General features: G+C 41.1%; 1 protein-coding gene across 1 annotated transcript in view; it reads right to left on the reverse strand.

Annotated features, from left to right (window-relative positions):
* LOC120065561 (receptor-type tyrosine-protein phosphatase T-like) overlaps positions 1 to 27,004 on the reverse strand; it is a 394,361-nt gene that overhangs the window by 194,846 nt on the left and 172,511 nt on the right. The window contains exons 10-12 of the mRNA XM_039016626.1: positions 13,747 to 13,948; positions 11,316 to 11,421; positions 6,417 to 6,690 (exon numbers count right to left, since the gene is read on the reverse strand). Coding sequence (XP_038872554.1) covers positions 6,417 to 6,690; positions 11,316 to 11,421; positions 13,747 to 13,948 — 582 coding nt within the window. The remainder of the gene's footprint in view (positions 1 to 6,416; positions 6,691 to 11,315; positions 11,422 to 13,746; positions 13,949 to 27,004) is intronic.

Genomic DNA, 27,004 nt, shown 5'->3' on the forward strand with positions numbered 1-27,004 from the left:
ACACCCTATACTCCAAAAGAAACCAAAGGGACTAAGTCAAGTTAGTCAGTGACAGACGACTGAGTGTAATAACGAGTGCACTTTAACATGTCTCTTTCTTGAGATAAAAGCATCTGCTGATGTCCGAAGAGATCCACACTCCACACACAAGCACAGGCATATACACTTCCAGCATATCGTAACCCAGACACATCCACTGAACTTCGGGGGTAATTGAAACCGCACCTCAGCATCAGGCAAGCTTATAAAATAAAGGTGATAGAGATGGAATAAAGGCCAAGAGCTGATAAAAACATGCGAAATAGGGAGAAATAATAATAGAGCTTGCCTATATCATTGAGTTATTGGCACTCTTGTTCCATTTCTATGACCTGTACGTGATGAGGGAGAGGGTACAGAGAGAAAGAGAGAGTACATTTGGAACAATCTAGGATTTGAGAGTCTAAAAGCATCTCTTAGATGATCCTGAGATAGAGCTCCTGATATGGCCTGTGTAAGAATCCCTGTGACATTAACTTCTTAAATAGGGATTGGAGAGTATTGAGGAGGAGCGGAAGAGGAGGAAACAAGGATCATATGGATCGACTAACTTCAATCGAGAGGCAAGTAGTCGTGGCACTACTGTAATGTATATAGAGTAAAGTTGGCAGGTGTTTATGGAACACTGTCATCCTCAAAAAAACAAAAGGTGCTTTTCTCTTTCTTCCGTAACTTATTCCTACCCTAAGTGAATATTTCACAGAGAGACCGGGCACGTTTTTCTCTTTTTACTATGACTCTCCATATACATCTACATTGATTCTGGTATCTTCTTGCTGTGTTTTTTTCCCTCTTTAATTTACAGTGGCTAATAAGTGCTCGTAAAAGTTTTTATGAACCACCTCCCTAGAGAGAGGGCTAGTTGGCCAAGGAACATGATAACTAGGGGCTTGATGAATGCAAACAAAGCATCACTGATGTCAACTGTGTTCATTGTTGGTACACATGACCTCCACTTCAATGCACCTGGCATTTCATTGAAAAAACTTGTGAAAGCCAAAAGAGAATTCCCCATTCACCACCGCTCACCTGTTTCACAACAATCTGCTTATGCATGGGCTCGACCTGAAAGGAGGTGGCCATTTGCAAAAGATTTTACAACAAGATGGTTAATAAATGTAGGGTTTCCGATACTGGAAAGTTATTTACGGATTGTTGTTTAAAACCTCTACGAGATCGGTGTCCCTATACCTGGACGGTTGAGCTAACGTGCGCTAATATGATTAGCATGACGTTGTAAGTAACAGCAAACTTTCCAGGACATAGACATGTCTTCTATGGGCAGGAAGCTTAAATTCTTGTTAATCTAACTGGACTGTCCAATTTACAGTAGATATTACTTTGAAAAAATACCATGCTATTGTTTGAGGAGAGTACACAACAAAAAACATATATCACGGCAACTTGTTTGATACATTCATCTCTGAAGGTAAATAATGTACTTACATTCAGTAATCTTGCTCTGATTTGTCATCCTGAGGGTCCCAGAGATAAAATGCAGCATAGTTTTGTTTGATAAAATCAATTTTTATATTCAAATGTAGGAACTGGGTTCTACAGTTTGAACCCCTGCTGTCTCTGGCTCGACACCCACCCCGCCCGGCCATCTAGATGTGTGAACGTTAGTGTATAAGCCAATGATCCATCATGTATGACAATCCTGGGAGTGTGTAAATGAAATGTTGTATTACCATATCATTTCTGTATGTTCTCTATAGTTATGTACTTGAAAATGTATCAATTGACCAATTCGGCACATTTGGGCAGACTTGCAAAATATTGTCCGGTATTGCAATGCTTCACTGGATCAATCTGAAACGTTGCACACACACTGTTGCCATCTAGTGGCCAACATCTAAATTGCGCCTAAACTGTAATATTATACTACGGCCTTTCTCTTGCATTTAAATTATTATGAAAAAAAACAAAATAGAAAACGCATGTTTTATTGTTTGTATTATCTTTTACCAGATTTTATGTGTTCTATTCTCCTACATTAATTTCACATCTCCACAAACTGGAAAGTGTATCCTTTCAAATGGTATCAAGCATATGCATATCCTTGCTGCAGGTTCTGAGCTACAGGCAGTTAGATTTGGGTATGTCATTTTAGGCAAAACATTTTAAAAAAGGGGCCGATCCTTAAGAGGATGTATTAATGCTGCTTGGCTGAGTTGCAGATGCAGGTCTCTAGTTGGGAGTTGGTACACATCTTGTGGCTAACAGCGCTAGCCTGAGCTGAATACCAAGTCCCTGTGGTGCAGCTGGTGGAACCACTGTAGAAGACACAGACAGCCCCAGAGTCCTAACACGCTCACATCACCAGTCTAAACTGTGGTCTGACATGGCATGCGACTTTCCAGGAACTAACACTAAAGCTAAGCAGTGAAGCGAAATGTGGTACTTTTGTTCTTCTGAAATGACATGATAATTATGCCCCTTAAGAACTGAACAAAAACAAGTAAAAGACAGAATAAAAGGAAACTCCTTCTCCATCCCCCCTTCTCCATCCCCCCCAAAACACTATGACTCAGAATATCTCATTAGTAAATAAATAAATAAATAAACAAGCAGACACGTTCACATAACAAGAGACAATAATTTGGGCCTGACCCGAAAGGAACCGTACGTGACCGAACAATTTGTAACAGGGTCTTTGATAGGCTTGAAGGTGATTATCTTCAGATACATTCAGAACTGAAACAGCCCAATAAGTACGTGTTAAAGAGGGGGAAAGGTGAGATGAGCACATTTCATTTTGACTCACTTTAACTACCTTTGGTGACAGGCCAAAGCATTGACATCCTTACTGGGTGAGAGTCTGGGTTGTCTCAGACGCAGTCTGCCTGTCTGCCACGGGACAATGGGGTAAGGCACTCTGGTTTTTACAGGGAGTGCTCCTTCTGATGGATGCTCTTCCCGTTTTGTGCCGAGTACAGGGGAATCAAATCTGATTGACACCCACTGTCATACGAAAAACAACTCCTGCCCTCCACTTTGGGTGAACGGTTGTTAATTCGAGGCTGCATGGCCGACGTGAGCCTTTTTACCTGTCAAGGGGAAGGCTGAATTTTGGAGGCCATTTTATCAAAGTGCCACCTGCTTTGTTCAATTTCTCTCCCATCTTTCTGTGTCACTGTTCAGGTTCAGCTCTTTGCTTCGTGCCACTTTGAAAGCACCTGAATACTGCTGCTTAAACATATAGTTTCTCTCTGTACCTCACCATGTTCAAAATTCTAGATGCTGGGCAAAAGTACACAGAAAATTTTCGTAATTTGCTCCCCGTCTGGTTGGTACTACAGGAAATGGAGAGGGTGTGTTGTGTCTTAATTGTCAAGCCTTAACATCATATCCTGGGGGGAGCAAATCCTGACGCAAATATGACCAGTCAGTCAATATGGCCGCCCTCCTAGCCACTACTGTGTAGGACAAGCAGCCTGTACTCAAGAAAGAAGCCTGGGGGACTTGAGAGGCCAGAGAGGGGGTTGTTTCGAGCGCAATTGGCAGTGCCAGGAGAGTTGGCGACTGTAGTTGGCACCCGCCGTGGCTGAGGAATCAGCAGACAGCTCGTCTGTATTGGGAGGAAAAGCCTCCCTCGACCCTCTTTTCTCTCACTATCTCTCTCTCTCCCTCCCCATTTCTCTTTCCAGACTTAAACTCTACACCCCTAGGCAATGTATTTTCTTGTCTTTTATGTCGGGGGGCTTGGGTGGGATCGCATAGCTTCGGAAAAGCCTGCTCGGGCTCATTTGATGTGCATGCTTTCTAATTGGCACAATGAAAGGATGAAAGAATGGCATCTTAGGGATGCCACCTGTGAAAGGTGACTTGATGAGCAAACTAGGGATTCAAGCTGTGCTGCCATCATGCACAACTCAAATCACATGGATATTTCATGCTGTAGTAGTGGGTAAGGGAATATGCACAGCACCGTCAGTACGTACACTATGTAGTCTACTGAAAGATGGAGAGTATAAGTGAGTAGCAGCAGTTTACACTGAGCATTTACATATGTGACAATAGCTAAATGGAAAAACCATTAGATTAAATAATAATGATGGGCTGGCATACTTTAAAGCCACGGGGAAACAGTTAAGCCGCACTTGATTTTACATTTCTGGTATCTAACCTGCATGTAATGGGGGGAAATTTAAGTGAAAAGAGAAACAGATTAAGGAACGAGAGACGTGAAATAAATGCCTTATTCTTGATGGCAGGTCTAAACTAGCGAGCTAAATCCATATTTTATGCAATAACTTTATCGAAAAGGTTCTCACTGAGCCTAAAACTCACAGATTGAATTGACTGAGATCCAATGAAATCATGAAGTCGATGTGACCACCGCTCAGGCACACTGAACCACATCATGGGAAAACACATCATTGGTGTCAATGCCAAACAAAGTTACAGAGGTGGAAAATTATGAAAATTAAATTAAAACCCTCTGGTTTTAAGCAATTTCGAAAAATATATTTTATAGTCTAACCTTTTACGAATAAGAAGAGCTAGAGTGCCATACATGTGCATGCTGTTTACGATTTGGCAAACAAAGAAGAACAGGCAAATGCTATTGTACATCCTGTCACGTCTGCTCCCGCTCTCCCTCCCCCTGGCGCTTGAGGGGGCCAGGCTGCCCTGCATCACGTACTTATGCCATCTATTACGCACACCTGCGTTCCCTCGTCACACGCATCAGCGATATTGGACTCACCTAGACTCAATCATCACCTGCTTATTTCCTCCCCTATATTTGTCAGTTCCCTTGCTCTGTTCCCTGCTGCTGCATTGATTGTTTTTTGTCTGTGTTTACTAGTTTGCTGACACTGTTCCTGTCTCGTTCCATGTCCGTTCTTTATTAAATGTTTGACTCCCCGTACCTGCTTCGTCTCTCCAGCGTCATTCCATGTGACAGAATGCAGCAGCCATCTACAAAGCATTGGGGAGTGGTGGTGGTGGTGACATCGGCTCTGGGTCGCCTCTGATGGAACCGGGGGTGCCTAGCCAGCTCGTCGGGCTTCCACGCCCTAGCTGGCTCGAGAGGTTTCCTTGCCCCGGTTGGCTCGGATGGCACCCATCCCAGCTGGATTGTCAGTTCATGTTCGCCCAGCCGGTCCAGGATTTTTTGTTTTTTTAGTTTTGTTGGTGACGTCGGGGTGGATTCCGCCACCGATGGAACCGGGGGTGCCTAAGCCAGCCCGTCGGGTTCCACTACCCTGGCTGGTTCGAGAGGTTTCCTCGCCTCAGTTGACTCGGTGGGTTTCCATTCCACGTCACACTCCACCAGATCTTCGGGCTCCTTCTCTGCAGCGAGATCGACAGGCGTCTTGACTCAGCCGGATCGTCGGGTTTCCACGCTCCTGCCGGATCGTTGGGCTTCCACGCCCCAACCGGCTTGCCCATTGCCCATGTCTTGGCCGGTTCGCCCAGGTGGGACGCCACATGGCACCCTAGAGGGGAGGGTACTGTCACGTCTGCTCCCGCTCAGCCCCCCCCCTTGGCGCTTGAGGGTGCCAGGCTGCCCTGCATCACGCACTCCTGCCATCTATTACGCACACCTGCCTTCCCTCGTCACACGCATCAGCGATATTGGACTCACCTAGACTCAATCATCACCTGTTTATTTCCCCCCCTATATTTGTCAGCTCCTTGCTCTGTTCCCTGCTGCTGCATTGATTGTTTTTTGTCTGTGTTACTAGTTTGCTGACGCTGTTCCTGTCTTGTTCCATGTCCGTTCTTTATTAAATGTTTGACTCCCCGTACCTGCTTCGTCTCTCCAGCGTCATTCCATGTGACACATCCCTTTTGCAATTTTACTGTACATTCAATTGGCTGATAGGTAATGTATTACTAGTTCATAAATCAACTTAGTTGTACTTCAAACCAGAAATAAGGGGAGCATGCACCCTGTAGTAAATTACACCTTCAAAAACTGAACTTGATATGATTCAAGATAGCGTGGGAAAAATGTAGTCTTTCATTATTCACTAAAAGGCTGAACAAAGACATTCCATTGAAAAAGAAAATCCCATGTGTATTAGGGTTGTCACAATACCAGTATCATGATACTACAATACTAAATTTGTTATGGCAAAGAGGATAACACAAAGCAGACTAAACTCTTTAGTCTTTTAAAAACCTGCTTTATGTAAATGTCTTATAGCTTGGAAAATGACTCCAAATGACAGTAAGGCTGTTTGTTTCCAAAAGGACTGTTTTTCTCTCAAAATGAAGTCTGCTTCATGTTTTGTTTGCTTGTCATGATACTTCTGAGTATGGTGATACTGGTAGCGTGACAACCGTAATCTGTGTCTAGACAACATACAACAGCGATGGACATTGAACCGTGATGGATCTTAAAAGGAGGTATGACAGCTCACCCCATTGGCTTTGCTCAGGGCTTGGAAGTAAATGCTGTAGCTCTTGGACGAAGAGAGAGGGGGGTTCCAGTAGCCGTTGTAGGTCTTGTTGTCGCCTACGGTGAAGGGCTGAACCACAGTCAGGTAGGTGGGCGGGAGCTCCGCCGCAAAGTAGTGGGGCGAATTCAAGATGGAGGCATTCTTGAAGCTGACGGGGACGGGGAAGCACTCCTGCGCGTCAGCTGCCCGCCGCACCTTCTGCTTGCGTTCCTCTTTCACCACCAGCTGGTAGACACTGGGGAGAGAGCATAGGGCAAAGGTCAAGGGTCATCATCAGAGGTCTGACCAGTGTCTTCAGAAAGTATTCACGCCGCTTGACTTTTTCCACATTTTGTTGTGTTACAAGGAGGGATTAACATTTATTTAATTGCCATTTTTTGACAACGATCTACACAAAATTCTATGTAATGTGAAAGTGGAAGAAAAATTCTAACATTTGGAAAAATGTAAGAAAAAGAAAACAGTAATATATCTTGATTACATAGGTATTCAACCCCCTTAGTCAAATCATGTTAGAATCACCTTTGGCAGCGTTTACAGCTGTGAGACTTTTTGGGGAAGTCTATAAGAGCTTTGCAAACCTGAATTGTACAATATTTGCACATTATTCAGCCATTTTCAAGTCATGCCGTGGATTTTCAAGACATTAAATTTTTTACAAAACTGTAACTAGGCCACTCAGGAACATTCAATGTCATCTTGGTATGCAACTCCAGTGTATATTTGGCCTTGTGTTTCAGGTTATTGTCCTGCTGAAAGGGGAATTTCTCTCCCAGTGTCTGTTGGAAAGCAAACTGAACCAGGTTTTCTGGGATTTTGCCTATGGTTAGCTCTATTCCGTTTCTTTTTATCCTAAATAAAACTAGTCCATGACGAGCATACCAATATGATGCAGTCACAACCATGCTTGAAAATATGAAAAGTGGTACTCAGTAATGTGTGGTGTTGGATTTGCCCCAAATATAACACGTTGTATTCAGGACATAAAGCTAATTTCTTTGCCACATTTTTCCAGTTTTACTTTAGCGCCTTATTTCAAACATAATGCAATTTTTTGAATATTTGTATTCTGTACAGGTTTCAATCTTTTCACTCTGTTATTTAGGTTAGTATTGTGGAGTAACCACAATGTTGTTGATCCATTTTCTCCTATCGCAGCCATTAAACTCTGAAACTGTTTTAAAGTAAAAACACTGAGCGGTTTCCTTCCTCTCCAGCAACCGAGTTAGGAAGGACATTTGTAGCTTTGTAGTAACTGGGTGTATTGATACACCATCCAAAGTGTAATTAATGGTGAAAACCCTGAGCGGTTTCCTTCATCTCCGGCAACTGAGTTAGGAAGGACGCTTGTAGCTTTGTAGTGACTGGGTGAATTGATACACCATCCAAAGTGTAATTAATAACTTCACCATAGCCTCATAGTGAAAACCCTGAGCGGTTTCCTTCCTCTCTGGCAACTGAGTTTGGAAGGACACTTGTAGCTTTGTAGTGACTGGGTGTAATTGATACACCATCCAAAGTGTAATTAATAACTTCACCATGCTCAAACGAATATTCAATGTCTGCTTTAAACATTTTCACCCATCTTTGTGAGGCATTGGAAAACCTCCCTGTTTTTTGTTGTTGAATCTGTGTTTGAAATTCACTGCTCGAGTGAGGGACCTTACAGATAATTGTATGTGTGGGGTACAGAGATGAGAGAGTCATTCAAACATCTTCTTAAACACTATTATTGCACACAGTGCAGCATTCAACTTATCAAGGCTTGCAATAACAAAAGGGTTGACTACTTATTGACTCAAGACATTTCATCTTTTCGTTTGAATGAATTTGTAAAAATTACAAAAAACATCATTCCAATTTCACATTGAAGGGTATTGTGTGTGTGACACAAAATGTCAATTGAATACATTTTAAATGCAGGCTGTAACACAAGAAAATGTGGAAAAAGTCAAGGGTGGTGGATACCTTCTGAAGGCACTGTACGAAGCGTCTCAGAGTAGTAGTGGTGATCTAGGATCAGTTTGGTCTTTTAGATCAAAATGAATAAGATTACATGGACATGGGGTACCTGATTCTGTGTTAGCACTCGTATCCTAAGACGATTAATACATACGGCCCTAAACTCGACTCCGGGTTCCATAAGAAATGGGTTAAATATTGATTTAAAAATTAATTAATAAAAACAATTGAATTTAATAAGGAACTACCTAATGTCTGAATATATACATAGTGCTTTACATACAGAATGGGTTTGTAGTCTGTGTCGGGTCAGTTTAAAACGATATACAAAGTTTATCTGAGCAGAGAGAGGAGTCTTACTGCTGCTCTCTCTTAAGCGCCAATCAACTATTCATACCACTCCAAATCGACCACATGACTGTTTTCAAACTTTCAATTTGCTTTGCGATTAGTACGTTCATATCTCGTGTGAATTACATCACCTGCTGAAGATGTGGACTTTTAACCCAAAAAATATATCATGTTCGGTGACCTTTTGGAAAATAATGGTAACTCCGTGGAAAAGTATATGTTATTTACTTTAAATTTAGAATAGAAACCAACATATAAATACAGACTCCTTTTGGGCAGTCATTTCTGTGAGGGACCAGTAGAGGGAAATCTACCCCTAATTAGAAGTGAGGAGCCAGAGGGAGCGGGTCTTTAAACTGGCCTTTTTTGAAAGGCCCTGTCAATGGAGAGGAAGATAATGAGTGGAGGGTTTGTTTCTGCTCTGGGTTTCATGAATGGATAAGGACTTCTTTTGAGCCCTGGGGCGCTATAGTGGTTGTCCGCAATTACGTCCATCTATGCCAAGAACACACTTCACAATTATATGCAATTAGGGAAATGTATGTTTCTGTGAAGGACTAAGGCAAATTATCCTAGCCTCTAATTTGGCATCTTTCATATGGGATAATTGCTGATGACCAAAGGAGCGTGCACTTTTCTCTGACAGCAAATTTCAATTTCAAACTAATGGCTTTCAGAGACCAAACAAGTGCATTGGAAAAATGGCTTAGTTGCATCCATATGTGCAGGATGGATGTAACAACAGCCCGGCTGATCTTGTCATGAGCTTTTTTGGTAAACATTTTCATTAAAGCAGAGCTTTTATGTTATAGAGACCATTCTATTTTTTAAAGCATTATCTGTACAGTATGTGAAATGTAGGCTATCGTTATTTACAAAGTAATGACTTGTTTTCAACATAAAACAAACTATCTGCACTAACCCTATCTTGCACTGACTCTATGCACACTCACAAGACTATATATACACTCACTCACATACTCTTATTATTATCTATCCTGATGCCTAGTCACTTTACCCCGCCTTCATGTACATATCTACCTCAAATACCTTATTATTATCTATCCTGATGCCTAGCCCCTTTACCCTGCATTCATGTACATATCTTCCTCAAATACCTTATTATTATCTATCCTGATGCCTAGCCCCTTTACCCTGCATTCATGTACATATCTTCCTCAAATACATTATTATTATATATCCTGATGCCTAGTCACTTTAACCTGCTTTCATGTACATATCTACCTCAAATACCTCTGCACATTGATCTGGTACTGGTAGCTCCATTCTTGTGTATTTTATTCGTCTTCTGTTACTATTTTTCTTTTAAGTATAATTTTTTAACTCTGCATCGTTGTGAAGAGCTCATAAGCAAGCATTTCACGGTTAAATCAACACCCATTGAATTCGGTGTATGTGACAAATAAAATGTGATTTGATTTGACATGTGGCAATGAACCTTATGCACTTAGGGGCATATTTGAAGTGTTTTACATTTTACGAAAGGATTTAGTAGTTGATGAATCAGAAAATGTAATATAGCATTTATAGTATAGAATACTGTAAAGACCCACTTGGATTTAAATTCCTATTTAGCAATTTCACAAGTGTATTATTCCCTTCAGATATTTCAATTCTATAAATCTACACAAGGCCTGGAAATATTGTTAGCCCAATAGCAAGTGCATAAGCATTTTCTTTCTGTCCAAATGCTAGCCCAGAAGGGCAATTGAGGTATTCGGTTAACACTGGGAAATAGTTTCCTTCTGACTTGTTAGGTTGAGCACAAAATGTCCTATTTCAATTTGCACACACTAACCATATTTTCATGAATGTCAACAAACTGCTTGCGATTGATGTTCCTAAAGCGGTTAAGCTGTTGTTCCAAGCCAACGGCCAGTAGTGTTGAATTGGCATAAGTGAGTATGTCGTGTCTTTTGTCAAGGCTATGTTTTCAAAACTGGAACTAAATGCGACGAAACTCTTAAAAGAACCGTGTTGCTCTGCCAACTACAATACAAATTGAACTTGATCCCCTTCATGCATTTTGCATACAAATTGCACTTATATGAATGACTGCTTCTAATACCTCAAAACACCCACAGGAAGAACAATAATTCCGTTTTTAATTTAGGAGATTCTGTGGACTTCGGTGAACCATTTCAAGGTGGGGATAAATATGAATTGGATTCTGTGCTTATAACTTGTCTTTTTTGAGAAAGAAAGGGGTAACACTTTAGTAAAAACCTGTGCAATTAGGCCTAAGCGTTAACTGCACTGTCATGTGTTGTGTATGAACAAATGAATTTCTTAGTGTGCAGATAAGCAGTTAAAACAATCAATATATACAATTTAATATAAATTCTTTCCACACACCATTATTTTGCGAATCTGACACCTCCATATTGCCATGCTAAAAAAATGTGTGAGTTAGGCTTTATGCCAGAGTTTTCACATTTGAAGCAGACTAAGATGACGTTAACACTGCCAAAATAGAGACACTTGGACATGTAACTTTTGACAGGAAGTGATGTCATAGTGTGGTACCTGACGGGAGCTCCTCTGGACTGGGCAGGCTTCAGCAGAACTGTGATGGTGGTGTCCGTCTCGTTCAGAGGGGGCATGTCTGTCTCGTACTCCGGCATCGATGGGGCTGGTGGGGAAAGATTCAGAGGGGATGAGATCAAGTAAGTGTTCATCAGGGCACGCCGTGGAACACTTTTTAAATGTTATGCCACAAAAGACTAATATAATTGAGTCTGTTTTAGTTACTTTTGTTTCTTAATGAACAAACCCTGTTGAATTCCTATCTTTAAAACACACTTGGTCCCCTCACATCATGGCAATAATGGATTTAGCCCTGTGATTGCTGAAGCTAATCCAGAACGGAGTATGGCTTACAGTAACAGTACATAGACTATGGAAAAGGCTTGAGTCAATATTGTCCATAAAGCCATTGCTAAAGATCGACCTTTTTAAACATGTATCCTAACACAAGCATGTTGGTGTGAAAACCTTGGCACTATCGTGACGTGTATAGGGCATCTCTTTAAAATGTCACGTCTTCATTATCTCCAAAACATTCATTGGACAACCTTGATTAGATAAACCAAGGCTGGAATTAGAAATGCCAATTCGTTCAGGAACCAAAGAGAAAGGTGTCGATGCTCCAGGCCGTCAAGGCTCTAGTCTATTGGATGACTGACAACTGAGACAGAGAATGTTTACTTTCAGAGATAAGAAGACAAATCCTTCATGCTTGTGTTACACCAATTCGATCTATGAATGTCAGGAATGACATGGTTCAAATGAATGTTGCACAATGATGAACAATGTTTGATTGCTACATTCTGTGGGGTACGTTGTCATTCCAGTGATATTTTGACTGTCAGCAACAGCATTAAATTGGTGTGGCAATCACGTGATTTTCTTCATCCCCAACTTTGTTCGATCTCAGCAAATAAATATATTATTCTACTCTAGCTAAATTTCTACAGTGAGACTCACGCTACTTCATTAATCATTCCCAGCATGTCATCCCTATATAGACATTTGAAAGGTCACTGTTTTACTGAGGTGTGTCCATTTAAAAAATATATATAACCATTTTTGAAGAATGAACAATAATATACTGGCCTTACAAGTCTTAGTCAGGTGTTCGAGCCTTGTTCTAAAATGTATTTTTTAGAAAACTTAGCATTTTACAATGTCACAGTGTTTGTTTTTTACTTTCATATAACATACAAAAGGAAAAAGGAGAACAAAACTGCTATGGTACGATGGTGCACGGAATTTCTGTCGTAGTTGTCATGTGTGCTCCCTCTCCGGCCTCTAGGTCACCAGGCTGCCCGTTTATGGTGCACACCTGTCACCAGCATTACGCACATTTGTGCATAATGACACTCACCTGGACTCCATCACCTCCTTGATTACCTGCTATTTATATGTCACTCCCTTTTGTTTCTTCCCGAGTTGTCATTGTTCCTGTTCCAGTGTCATGTCTGTGCGTTGTTTGTGTTTCTTGTTTTGTATTTAGTTGTGTTTATTTATTAAAACACTCACTCCCTGAACTTGCTTCCCGACTCTCAGCGTACAACGTTACAGAATGACGACTCGGCAAAGGGAAGCATCAGGGAGTTTTTTTTTGTGTTGGGCGTTATGTCGGATCCGGGTGTTGGAGCAGAGCTACCTGGGAGGCCTCAGCGGGTTGGATAGGCTCCCATGCCTAAGCTGGATGAACAGTTTCCCGTGCCTCAGCCTAGGCAACCGGGGAGGTATCAGCCGGCTCATCAGGCTCTTACTCCTCAGCCGGTTTGTCAGGTTTCTGACCCTCAGCGGGGGCGATCGGTCCGCGCCGGTTCCCCGGAATCGACCTTGTGGTTGGCGTCCTGCGGCTGAAGCCGAACACCCCGGGGAGGGGGTACTGTCACGTATGCTCTCTCTCCGGCACTCTAGGTCGTCATGCTCCCGCGCCTTAGCCGGATCGACAGGTTCCCGCGCCTTAGCAGAGGTGACTGGTCCACTCCTGATCCCTGGGATCGCCATCTTGGTTGGCGTCCTGCGGCTGGAGCCGCGCATCGGTGAGAGGGTACTGTCATGTGTGCTCCCTCTCCGGCCTCTAGGTCACCAGGCTGCTCGTTTATGGCGTACACCTGTCACCAGCGTTATGCACATTTGCCCATAATGACACTCACCTGGACTCCATCACCTCCTTGATTACCTGCCCTTTATAAGTCACTCCCTTTTGTTTCCTCCCAAGTTGTCATTGTTCCTGTTCCAGTGTCATGTCTGTGCGTTGTTTGTGTTTCTTGTTTTGTATTTAGTTGCGTTTATTTATGAAAACACTCACTCGCTGAACTTGCTTCCCGACTCTTAGCGTACATCGTTACAGTAGTGCTTGCTGTTGTATGTATGTGAACTTCTGATACCAACGTAACACCACTATTAAGACTATCTGCTCTGAACAAGTCTCACTCACCTGCTATCTTGGTGGCAATGCGGGTGGTAACAGGGGGTCCAAAACCTTTGTTGGTGCTGGCTTTGAGGGTGAAGAAGTAGGTGGTGCCCGGGTAGAGCCCCACAAACAGGTGGTGGGTCTCGTTGCGTAGCTTGAACACCCTGCCGCGCTGGGTGGTCAGGTCTGCACTGGGGTCCAAGGAGCTCAGAGCCTTATAGGTGATCTGTAAGAACAGAGAGAAAAAAGTAACACTATGGGTGGGTTGCAGCAACATGGATTCTAAAACTCTAAAACTGGGTTAAATCAAGGGTTTATATATTAATCTTGTTGCACCAAATGTTAAACCTAGTTTTAAATTAATCCTAGTTAAATTAAATTCAGTGGCGGAAAAAGTACTCCATTTTCATACTTGAGTAAAAGTAAAGATATCTTTATAGAAAATGACTCAAGTAAAAGTGAAAGTCACCCAGTAAAATACTACTTAAGTAGAAGTCTAAAAGTATTTGGTTTTAAATATACTTAAGTATCAAAAGTAAACGTAAAAGTACAAATAATTAAGCAAACCAGACGGCACAATTATTTATTTTTTTACTCATAGCCACGGTTACACTCCAACACTCAGACACATTTTAAGAACCAAGCATTTGTGTTTAGTGAGTCCTCCAGATCAGAGGCAGTAGGGATGACCAGGGATGTTCTCTTTATAAGTGTGCGAATTAGACCATTTTCTGTCCTGCTAAGCATTCAAAATGTAACAAGCACTTTTGTGGGCCAGGGAAAATGTATGGAGTAAAAAGCACATAATTTTCTTCAGGAATGTACTGTAGTGAAGTAAAAGTAGTCAAAAATATAAATAGTAAAGTACAGATACCCTTAAAAACAACCAAATTTAGATTAGAGGATGGATTTAATCAGAGGTGTAAAGTACTTAAGAAAAATACTTTAATCTAAGTTTAGTTTTCACTTTAAACCTTTTTTATATAAACTTAGATTGGAGGTTAATTCTGAACTGCCACTTGAGGTGGTTTAACTGATAAAAGGCAGCATATCTGTGGAGAGACCAAAACTACAGTTCCTCTCAGAACAATTAGAGACAGGTTGAATCCTGAGTTTTATGATAATGAGTTTTCAAGGAGATACAACTTCTCCAAAAACTCTGTAATGCAACTGGGAAGAAAGGTTGCACAAACCATTACGCTTTGTAGTGATAGGAACGTGGCTGTACCCCCACTACTTCAGCTCCTGGTGACCCTACAGTTCTACGCAACTGGATGTTTCCAGATGGTGGATGGGGATGTTTTTGGACTCCAACAAGTCAACCATCTGCAGGATTGTAGTCTGAGTGTCCAGTGCTATTGCCTGTCTGAAGAATCAGTACATAAGGTTGAATCCTATAGAGGAAACAGCAGCTGGATTTTACAGGAGAGCTAGATTCTTAGGTGTACCAGGGGCAATAGACTGCCTGCCTCTCCACTGCTGCATCCTTTTTGCCTTTCTCTTTGAAATTTTTCCAGCACGCCTTCATCCGATTTGGGTCCCTCTTCTCTTAAATCCATTCAATCTGTTGCATAATACGGCCATGGGGTCTTCCTTCTTTTTGACAGTCGTGTTGAGTCTTTTTATCCTCTATCTTAGTAAATTCCTCCATCAGCTCCGACAATATTTTTTTTCATAAGCAGAGAAGTTTGAACTTCTTTGACATGCAATGATCAGGTGGCTAGTGAACAAATGATAAAGGGCTAAATAACGTTAGGTAATGACAATAACACATTATATTTTATGCTAACTAGCTTGGTTTATAAACTAGCTAGCTTCAGTAGCTAACGTTAGCTAAAGAACGATTTCTCTGTCTACTACTGGCAAATAACAGATTTTATTTCAAATCGGCCAACCCATAAGAACCTTTCACAATGGAGTTGCAGCAGTGCTACATTGCTACTTTTTTATCAAGGAACAGCAACTTTGTGGCCTCAAGTAGGCTAGCAACTTCGTTTCAACTGATGAAATACCTCATATATTGGTGTAACATGTCACTAATCATAGTTTAAAACTGAAAATCATAGATTTACTGATCCAGATTCAAAATGAAGTGGTGCAACACATCTCTGATTAATTTTAAACCTACATTTACGAAACCTAGATGAGCTCTAATCCTAGATTAATTTAAACCATGTTGGTGCAACCCACTCTATATCCTATGAACAAAATGTATTTAAATTGCATTCTATCATGCAGTATAATGCATTATTAAACATCCTATAAGCACTAATAACAGACCATTGCAATAATAGCCTTCAAAGGCATTGAACACAGTTGGTTCATACCAAGGTTGTGTCCCTAGTTTGACATAAATGTTTTAAGAAGCTAAGCGTATGTCGCATGTCACTACTTCAAAAGGAGAGGCGTTTTAATCAAAATGCATTTTTTGTCAGAAATGCCTTCTGGAGCATGTGAACTTTCATGTGCCTTAGTAACAAACTTGTATTCCATCTGTAAATACGAATACAATTGTTAAATTTCGAGCCTAGTTGGTTTAGCCATGGAAAAAAACAGGAACCTTCCTGCTAGCCATGATTGGCTGAGATAATGGTTGGGCTGGACATGCCGAGAGATGAGTTCTGATTGGTCGGCCATGTAGCAAGCTTCTGTCTATAACATGAGCTGCTCAGTATGTGTAGATATTCCTTGCTACCATGGCTTTTTTGAAAGATATAACGTTAGCCAACTACAAAAGTGTTGCTACTGCTCTCAACAACATTGCTATCTTGAATTTAGCTGGCTCTATTGACAAGCATCAGTGTGAAATAGTTGTGATGGACTACTTTATACACATGGTCAGTGTGAACCAGAGTGACTTGACACAACGGGCCAAACAAGCTGTAGCTACAAAAAATATTTGGATATTATATATTTCTAATTTTGTCAGAAATTCATTTTCATTGTAAGTTAAAGCCTACTGTTCGCTAGCTAGCGAATGTTAGCTTGCTGGCTTGCTAGCTAACGTTACGTGTATGATTTGTGTAGTAATATTATTCATATCTCAGAAATCCATTTGCATTGCTAGTTATAGCCTAATGTTAGCTAGCTAGCTAACATTGAACCTAGTTGGTTAGCTTTAGCTACTTGCATATTCATACTACATGACAATCAGTTTGTACTGTAGCTATGGGTTGAGATTATGGTTCATTGTTTAGCTGGGTAGCTACATGTCTAAACAAAAGACTCCACTTTGTCAGATGATTACATGACCCATCAAGTTAGCCAGATGTGTCTGGGGGTGATAATGGCCATCTATTGTAAACAATTGTAACCTATCCACTTTGCTAAATGTGGCTGGGGGGTGGCTATAGCATTTCTTTCACATTACTTTTAGACAAGTGTGTCTGGGCAAGCATCATCTAATAATTATAAGATATTTAATTAATATTTTTATCTGGACATATTCTTAATATTGCTACTATGCAAATATGCATTGCTGAAAAGGTGTAGACAAACAAGAGCTCTCCAGTAGGTGTACCGAAAACATTCAAGGTCCATTTTCTCAAAAGTGGGGTTACAAGTTTATCAACTTTTAAAGCAGATTTACTTTCCCATTGTTCCTCAATAGCAGTGTATGATATACCATTTTGTAGCTCTGAGTATACTTTTATCCCACGTAAAAATCACAATTTCAGATTTTGCTCTATTAGACTGGTCACAAATGTTACACGATTCAGGAAACTAGGCGTATGAAGTCACGACTTCACAGGATAGACGTTTGAAGGTAAAAAATATATTTTTTATCTAAATGCGTTTTTTTGGCAGAAATGCCTTCTCGAACATGTGAACTTTCATGCCATCTGTAAATACGAATAACATTGTTAAATTATGAGCCTATTTAGTTTAGCCAAAGAAAAAGCAAGGAACCTTCCCGCTAGCCATGATTGGCTGAGATAATGAGTGGGCTGAACATGCCGAGAGATGAGTTTCAGATTGGTCTGCGGTGTAGCATCTTGTGTCTATAAATGAGCTGCTCATTATGCATAGATAATCCTTTCTATATATTTTGAAAAAACTGCAGTAATGTTAGCCATGGAGAACTGCAAATATGTTGCTACTGCTCTCAATAACATTGCTGCCCTGAATTTATCAGGCACTATCGACAAAGGTCAGTGAGAAAAAGTTGTGATAGACTACTTTCTGGAGGACGATCTCTGACTCATTTTCATTTAAGAAGACATTGTAGATTAACTTACGTGTATGAAGTGTGTGTAATGTTAGTGATGTTTTCTCAGAATGCTAACTAGCTAACATCGAACCTATTTGGTTAACTTTAGCTAGCTATGACAATCGGTTTGAATTACTAGTTAAAGCTTGCTATTAGCTGACGTTAGATGGCTGGCTTTCTAGCTAACATTGAACCTATTTGGTTAATTTTAGCTAGCAATGACCATCAGTATCTGTACATTACTATTTCTATTTTTGGTTACTTTTACTTCACTACATCCCGAAAGAAAATAAATTACTTTTTACTTAATTTGTTTTCCCTGACACCCAAAAGTACTCGTTACATTTTGACAGGAAAATTGTCAAATTCACACACTTATCAGGAGAACATCCCTGGTCATCTCTGCTGCATTTGATCTGGCAGACTCACTAAACACAAATGCTTAGTTTGTAAATTATGTCTAAGTGGTGGAGTGTGCCCCTGGCTATTCGTCAATAAAACATTTTTTAAACAATTGGTCCGTCTGGTTTAATATAAGGAATTTGAAATTATTTATACTTTTATGTTTGATACTTAAGTACATTTTAGCAATTCCATTTACTTTTGATACTTAAGTATTTTTAAAACCAAATACTTTTAGACTTTTACTCAAGTAGTATTTTACAGGGTGATTTTTACTTGAGTCATTTTCTATTAAGGTATCTTTACATTTACTCAAGCATGACAATTTAGTACTTTTTCCATCACTGGATGTGGCTGGGGGTTATATCATTTCTTTAGATGACCCATCAATTTAGACAAGTGTGGCTGGGTAAGCGTCATCTAATATTTATAAAATATTTTGAATCCTTTAAGAGATGGGTGGGGCTGGCTTAAGAGAGTGTGAACAATGCTGAAAGGGCATAGACAAAGAAGAGCTCTCCAGTAGGTACCAAAACATTCAAAGGCCCTTTTCTCAAAAATGAGTTTATCAACTTTCAAAGCAGAATTACTTTACCATTGTTCCTCAAAAACGCAGTGTATGATATACCATTTTGTAGCAAATTTTGCTACATAAGACCCATTTGAGCCGGTCAGTCACAAATGTGGGCCTGCAAGCTTCTTTTTTCCAGTGCTTTCGGAAACACCGTCATTCAGGATGACCAACATTGCAAACAGTAAACGTTACCTTAATTGGTTTGATAGCGCCTAGTGACAAGCTGTCCTACTGTAAATAGAGAGGAAATGCAGGATAGAAAGGTAAACATATTGCGATATTGATGTGTGGGTTGTAAATACGGTGGTTGGCTAATTGGTACCAATCCCCAAAATAGTATGTGATTTAAGGAATTATTTCTATCCACAACACACAATATTGTCCTTTTCGGGCATATGCATTGTTTTAAAATAGTGAAGGAGAATATAATGGCAATGTCAATTCTATTGGTCCTACCAGTGAGTTTCCGTCTCCATTCGAATTATCTCCACAGTGCTGTGTGCCACGGCAATGAAATACTGGCAATACATTACAACAGAAATATTGACGGCGTCAAAACAATCAGGCTGCACTGCCATAACCACAAACATCCAAACACATGGCCTGTATTTATTTTTATTTTTTTACCGGTGGAGATTGATGTTTGGGTAAATTGATGTCTACAGGGTTGCGAGCAATAAAAACATTTTAGACTGATGTTTCACAGATCACAACTCCATTATAAAATTCAAATCAAACCAATTGACAGCTCAGTGCCTGCTGGCAGCTAGGCCAGTCGCTGCTTGAAAGGCTTTCATGGTAAGTGCTGGATCCGGCTATGTCCCGAGACCGTGTTGCACTGACCACAGGCAAATAAGCAGTTGGGGCAAGACAAGCCCAGAAAGCAAAAAAACAGAAGTGATAAGGAGAGTGTGTGTGTGTGGGGGGGGGGGGGGGGGGGGGGGGGGTTGTTGTGTCCTATATAAGCCTTTTTGAAACCTGTCATTGTAGACCTCCAGACAAAGCTGGGCCAAAATTATGTAATATGAATATGGGTCTGGAGCCGTATAGACTTTGGGTGTGTGATTGGTGGTCCTTGGTTATGTGAGAAAGTGGGCTAGGGTGAGTCAGACTTCAGCAGCTGTCAGACATCATGGGGGTGTTTTAAAGGCTGCTGGCTAATCTAGACTGATTAGCATAAGTCCTCATCAAGCCACTGATGGCTTGCAGATTTTCCAAGCTCGATAAAGAGTCGTAAAGGAACTGAAACGGAAACAAATGGAGTCTTCCTGTAGACGTGGTTTCCTAATTCCTTTCCTAGCTATAATTTATGCAATAAAGTTTAGGTTAACTGGTTCACAACACTTTAAAATTGTGTTCACCAATTGATTAAGCATTTATTTTCGCAAGGCATCCGTTTGAGTTGACAAGCATCCACTATTGAATGCATGGCAGCAATAAATCTTTCCTTGTTGTTGTGCTTCAATAGACTGTCCCCATTGCCATCGAGGTTCTATCTGCTGTCACCAGTCCTTACATTGGATACAAACATCAGTGAAAAATGTATATTTGTGATATATTTATAGTGTAATTTCAGGCAGCAACACAACACATTGACTCAGGAAGTCCTACTGCCATCAACACCCTTCCATTTTATACCCGCCAGGGCTGCAGTGAGACTGCGTTGCTCATAATAAATACCTGAAATCAATATTTATTCATGGAGACTCTTACCTTGACTTGTAAAATATTATCCCCAAATATTTGTTGCTTTAGTTTGGGTGTGAATGCGTATTCCTCTGGCTCTCCTTCTCGTTGGTTGATATACTCAGCAGGGAGGCGTAATAAAGCAGAGGTAGTTTACTGCCCTATGAAACAGCAGACGCCCACCGAGGCACTGCACTGTGGATAATGGAGAGACTACGTCTGTGGAATAACTCGTCGCCGATACAAGAGATGGATGCCAACAAATAAGGACGCTGTACCAAACAGCAGCACACATAAATAAAAGCAAAAGACACAGGGCAATGTGTCTTTTTGTTTAATGGGAGAGTTCGGGGAAAGTGACAGTTACTGCTGTTGTTTGAGGTTTGAGTTTTCAATTGGTTCATAGTTCCTTACTCAACTTTAACTTTTGTTAGTGACAAGTTCGGTCTGAATAAAACATCTATATAATACAGTATGCCCTACAAATTGAAATGGGCTAAACCAAATAAATATTATTTTACATTTTTTATTAGAAATAAGAACATTCAAGAATAGGATAGTGGTTTCAATTGTTGGGACATTAATATATTTGCTTCAAAACCCCCGCAATCTATGAAAAGTCTACAAAATGCCATAGCAACAATGGCCTCAATCGCTATATCAATCTATAAATGTTTCCACCTCGGGGACAAAGGAGAGGACAGTTTCAAAAGCTACAAGGCAATCAATGGTCTTCCATTATCCATTCATGTCCATTCAGTTATCTTGTATAGGAAGCCTTTTCAGTGTCACACTAGATACAAATCAAGAGGGAATGATGCTGATGCATTTGGCGAAAGAGAGGCTACAATGTGGGGAGGAAATGATCGGTCTCTATAATATATGAATAATAAAATATACCATTTAAAAGACACATGTATCCAGAGTGACTCACAATACGTGAGTGCATACATTTTTAGGATGTGTATGTGATCCCTGCAGGAATTGAACCTACGATCTTGGCGTTACCAGCCCCATGGTCTAACCAACCACGCAGAACCACATTGTCTGCCTGGGCACGTTATCATTGGAGTTGGGGTGGCTGCCTGGCTGCAGTAGGGGCAGGTGACACAGCTGCTATATGGCTACCAGCTCGGGGCAAGGTAGCAAATCCACTCCACTCAGGCCATTAGCGAACAGTTAAAAGGCAGGCCTGTAATTGAGTTGGGCAAGTGTAAAGTTGCTCAGCTTGTCCATCCATCCCTCCGTTGTCCCTGGGAAACAGGGACAAATGGGGTGCCGTTTGTAGCATGCCATTTGTTGTGAAACAGATTAATTACGAGGCACAAAATGTTTACATTTTGTAGCATCTGTTACATTACATATAGCATGTTATAAAACGACATCACATGAGGGTACAACTGGATACAGCTCCAAAGTTTTACAGAAGAGACTTGGATGTCACAGTGGTCCTTACAAGATTGGCTAGGGGAGCTTGCACACATTTACAGTACTGTGTGTCTAGGGAAAGATGCAAAGGGAGGGAAAGTATTGATGCCAGAGAACTGTCACAAAGTGAAGCGAGACGACAAAGGAAGATTCTGTGTGGATTTGGACACAGTGTGGATTTGTGTGGATTTGGACACAGATTGATATTATTTGTATGTACAGCACTGCACATTGAGAGACAAGAGAAGAGCTGTCATTTGACGACTGCTACGTACACAGTTAGCTTAGACTAGAAGGGTAGAACTCGCAATGCACAATCAACTGTTTTATCCGTTGGTTATGTCACTTGTCCATGAGGTGGTTGTGCTAACGAAATGTTTGTGCTTCTAGTTCCGACAGTGCAGCAATATCTAACAATTTCACGACAAATACCAAATACACACAAATCTATGTAAAGGAATGAAATTTAGAATATATAAATATATGGACAAGCAACGTCAGAGCGGCATAGACTAAGATACAGTAGATAGTATAGAATACAGTATATAAATATGAGATGAGTAATGCAAGATATGTAAACATTATTAAAGTGACCAATGATTTCAAGTAGGCAGCAGTCTCTCTGTGCTAGTGATGGCTATTTAACAGTATGATGGCCTTGAGATAGAAGCTGTTTTTCTGTCTCTCGGTCCCAGCTTTGATGCACCTGTACTGGCCTCGCCTTCTGGATCATAGCGGGGTGAACAGGCAGTGGCTCGGGTGGTTGTTGTCCTTGATGATCTTTTTGGCCTTCCTGTGACATTGGGTGCTGTAGGTGTCCTGGAGGGCTGATGAGCCTTCCTCACCACACTGTCTGTGTGGGTGAACCATTTCAATTTGTCAGTGATATGTACGTCGAGGAACTTAACATTCCACCTTCTCCACTGCGTTCCCATCGATGTGGATAGGGGGGTGTTCCCTCTGCTGTTTCCTGAAGTCCACGTTAATCTCCTTCATTTTGTTGACGTTGAGTGAGAGGTTATTTTCCGGATACCACACTCCCAGAGCTCTCACCTCCTCCCTATAGGCTGTCTTGTTGTTTTTGGTAATCAAGCCTACTACTGTTGTGTGGTCTGCAAACTTGATGATTGAGTTGGAGGCGTGCATGGCCACTCAGTAATGGGTGAACAGGGAGTACAGGAGGGGGCTGAGCCCGCACCCTTGTGGGGCCACAGTGTTCAGGATCAGCGAAGTGGAGATGTTGTTTCCTACCTTCACCACCTGGGGGGCGGCCCGTCAGAAAGTCCAGGACACAATTGCACAGGGCGGGTTTCAGACCCAGGGCCTCGAGCTTAATGATGAGCTTGGAGGGTACTATGGTGTTGAATGCTGAGCTATAGTCAATGAACAGCATTCTTACGTAGGTATTCCTCTTGTCCAGATGGGATAGGGCTAGTGTGCTGTGTGATGGCGATTTCATCGTCTGTTGACCTATTGGGGCATTAAGCAAATTGAAGTGAGTCTAGGGTGACAGGTAAGGTGGTGATATGATCCTTGACTAGTCTCTCAAAACACTTCATGATGACAGAAGTGAGTGCTACGTGGCTATAGTCATTTAGTTCAGTTACCTTTGCATTCTTGGGTAAAGGAACAATGGTGGCCATCTTGAAAGCATGTGGGGACAGCAGACTGGGATAGGGAGAGATTGAATATGTCCGTAAACACACCAGCCAGCTGGTCTGCATGCTCTGAGGATGCGGCTAGGGATGCCGTTTGGGCTGCCAGCCTTGCGAGGGTTAACACGTTTAAATGTCTCACCATGGAGAAGGAAAGCCCACAGTCCTTGGTAGCTGGCCGCCTCGGTGGCACTGTGTTATCCTCAAAGCAGGCAAAGAAGGTGTTTAGCTTGTCCGGAAGCAAGACGTCGGTGTCTGCGACGTGGCTGGTTTTCCTTTTGTAGTCCGTGATTGTCTGTAGATCCTGCCACATATGTCTTGTGTCTGAATCATTGAATTGCGACTCTTTGTCTCACGTTGTCTCTATACTGACGTTTTGCCTGTTTGATTGCCTTGTGGAGGGAATGACTACTGTTTGTATTCTGCCATATTCCCAGTCACCTTGCCATGGTTACATGCAGTGGTTCGCGCTTTCAGTTTTGAGTGAATGCTGCCAACGATACATGGTTTCTGCTTAGGGTAGGTTTTAATAGTCACAGTGGGTACAACATCTCCTCTACACTTCTTGATGAACTCAGTAATCGTCTCGGTATATACATCAATATTATTCTCTGAAGCTACCCGGAACATATCCCAGCCCACGTGATCAAAACAATCTTGAAACGTGGATTCCGATTGGTCAGACCAGTGTTGAATAGTCCTTAGCACGGGTACTTCCTGTTTGAGTTTCCGCCTATAGGAAGGGAGGAGAAAAATGGAGTCGTGGTCAGATTTGCCGAAAGAAGGGCGGGGAAGGGCCTTGTATGCATCCCGGAAGTTGGAATAACAATGGTTGAGTGTTTTTCCAGCGCGAGTACTACAGTCAATATGCTGATCGAATTTAGGTAGCCTTTTCCTCAAACTTGCTTTGTTGAAGTCCCCAGATACAATAAATGCAGCCTCAGGATATATGGTTTTGTCACGCCCTGACCTTAGAGAGCCTTTTTATTGTCTATGTTGGTTAGATCAGGGTGTGACTAGGGTGGGTAGTCTAGTTTTTTTTTTTTTTTATGTTGGCCTGGTATGGTTCCCAATCAGAGGCAGCTGTCTATCGTTGTCTCTGATTGGGAATCATATTTAGGCAGCCTTTTCCACCTGTTGTGTGTGGGATCTTGATTTTGTATTGTTGCTTTTTAGCCCTACAAAGCTGTACGTTTAGTTTGTTACTCATTCTTGTTTTGTGCCGGTTATCATAAATAAAAAATTATTAACCTACCCCATGCTGCATCTTGGTTCGACCATCCTTCCAACAACGGTCGTTACAGGTTTCCAGTTTGCATAAAGTCCAGTGAAGTTCCTTGAGGGCAGTCGTGGTATCGGCTTTAGGGGGGATATACACGGCTGTGACAATAACCGAAGATAATTCTCTTGGGAGATAATACGGTCGGCATTTGATTGTGAGGTATTCTAGGTCGGGTGAACAAAAGGACTTGAGTTCCTGTATGTTATTACAATTACACCATGAGTTGTTAACTTCTTTCTGACTGGGGGACAGTATTGAGTAGCTTGGATAAAAAGATGCCCAGTGTAAACTGCCTGCTACTCAGTCCTAAAAGCTAGAATATGCATATAATTAGTAGATTTGGATAGAAAACACTCTGAAGGTTCTAAAACGGTTTGAATGATGTATGTGAGTATAACAGAACTCATATGGCAGGCAATAACCTGAGAAAAAAATCCAACCAGGAAGTGGGAAATCTGAGGTTTGTAGTTTTTCAAGTCATTGCCTATCGAATACACAGTGTCTATGGAGTCATATTGCACTTCCTAAGGCTTCCACTAGATATCAACACTCTTTAGAACCTTGTTCGATGCTTCTACTGTGAAGGAGGGGGGAATGAGAGCTGATTGAGTCAGGCGTCTGGCAGAGTGCCACGAGCTCAGTCTCGCGCGCTCCCGTGAGAGTTAGCTGCGTTCCATTCCATTTCTACAGATAAAGGAATTATCTGGTTGAAAAATTATTGAAGATTGATGATAAAAACATCCTAAAGATTGATTCTATACTTCGTTTGACATGTTTCTTTGAACTGTAATATGAGTTTTTGTCTGAACTTTCGCCTGGACTTGCCTGCGCCTCCCGAGTTTGGATTTGTGTACTAAACGCACAAACAAAAAGGAGGTATTTGGACATAAATGATGGACTTTATCGGACAAAACAAAACATTTATTGTGGAACTGGGATTCCTGGGAGTGCATTCTGATGAAGATCATCAATAGTAAGTGAATATTTCTAATGCTATTTCTGACTTCTGTTGACTCCACAACATGGCGGGTTTCTGTATGGCTTGTTTTTGTGTCTGAACACCGTACTCAGATTATTGCTGTTTACTGTTTTCATTTATTTACTTTTCTGCTCTTTTGCACACCAGTATCTCTATTTGCACATGATCATCTGATGATTTACCACCCCAGTGTTAATCTGCTAAATTGTAAGTAATTATTCGCTCCTATGGCCTATTTATTGCCTACCTCCTCATGCCTTTTGCACACATTGTATATAGATTCTCTTTTTTTTTTCCTACTATGTTATTGACTTGTTTATTGTTTACTCCATGTGTAACTCTGTGTTGTTGTCTGTTCACACTGCTATGCTTTATCTTGGCCAGGTCGCAGTTGCAAATGAGAACTTGTTCTCAACTAGCCTACCTGGTTAAATAAAGGTGAAATAAAAAATAAAAATTGCATGGTGTGCTTTTTCCGAAAAGTTTTTTTGAAATCTGACACAGCGGTTGCATTAAGGAGAAGTTTATCTATAATTCCATGCATAACAATTGTATCTTTTAGCAATGTTTATTATGAGTATTTCTGTAAATTGATGTGGCTCTCTGCAAAATCACCGGATGTTTTGGATGCAAAACATTACTGAACATAACGCGCCAATGTAAACTAAAATTTTTGGATATAACAATGAACTTTATCGAACAAAACATACATGTATTGTGTAACATGAAGTCCTATGAGTGTCATCTGATGAAGATCATCAAAAGTTAGTGATTCATTTTAGCTCTATTTCTGCTTTTTGTGACTCCTCTCTTTGGCTGGAAAAATTGCTGTGTTTTTCGTTTGGTGTGCTTTCATCGTAAAGCCTTTTTGAAATCGGACACTGGCTGGATTTACAACAAGTTTATCTTTAAAATGGTCTAAAATATATTAAAAGGAATTTTAATTATGGGATTTCTGTTGTTTTGAATTTGGCACCCTGCAATTTCACTGGCTGTTGTTGAGGTGGGACGCTAGCGTCCCGAATATCCCAGAGAGGTTAATCATGAAACATACACACCCCACCCT

This window comes from Salvelinus namaycush, chromosome 20, assembly GCF_016432855.1.
Source record: "Salvelinus namaycush isolate Seneca chromosome 20, SaNama_1.0, whole genome shotgun sequence".
NCBI lineage: Eukaryota > Metazoa > Chordata > Actinopteri > Salmoniformes > Salmonidae > Salvelinus > Salvelinus namaycush.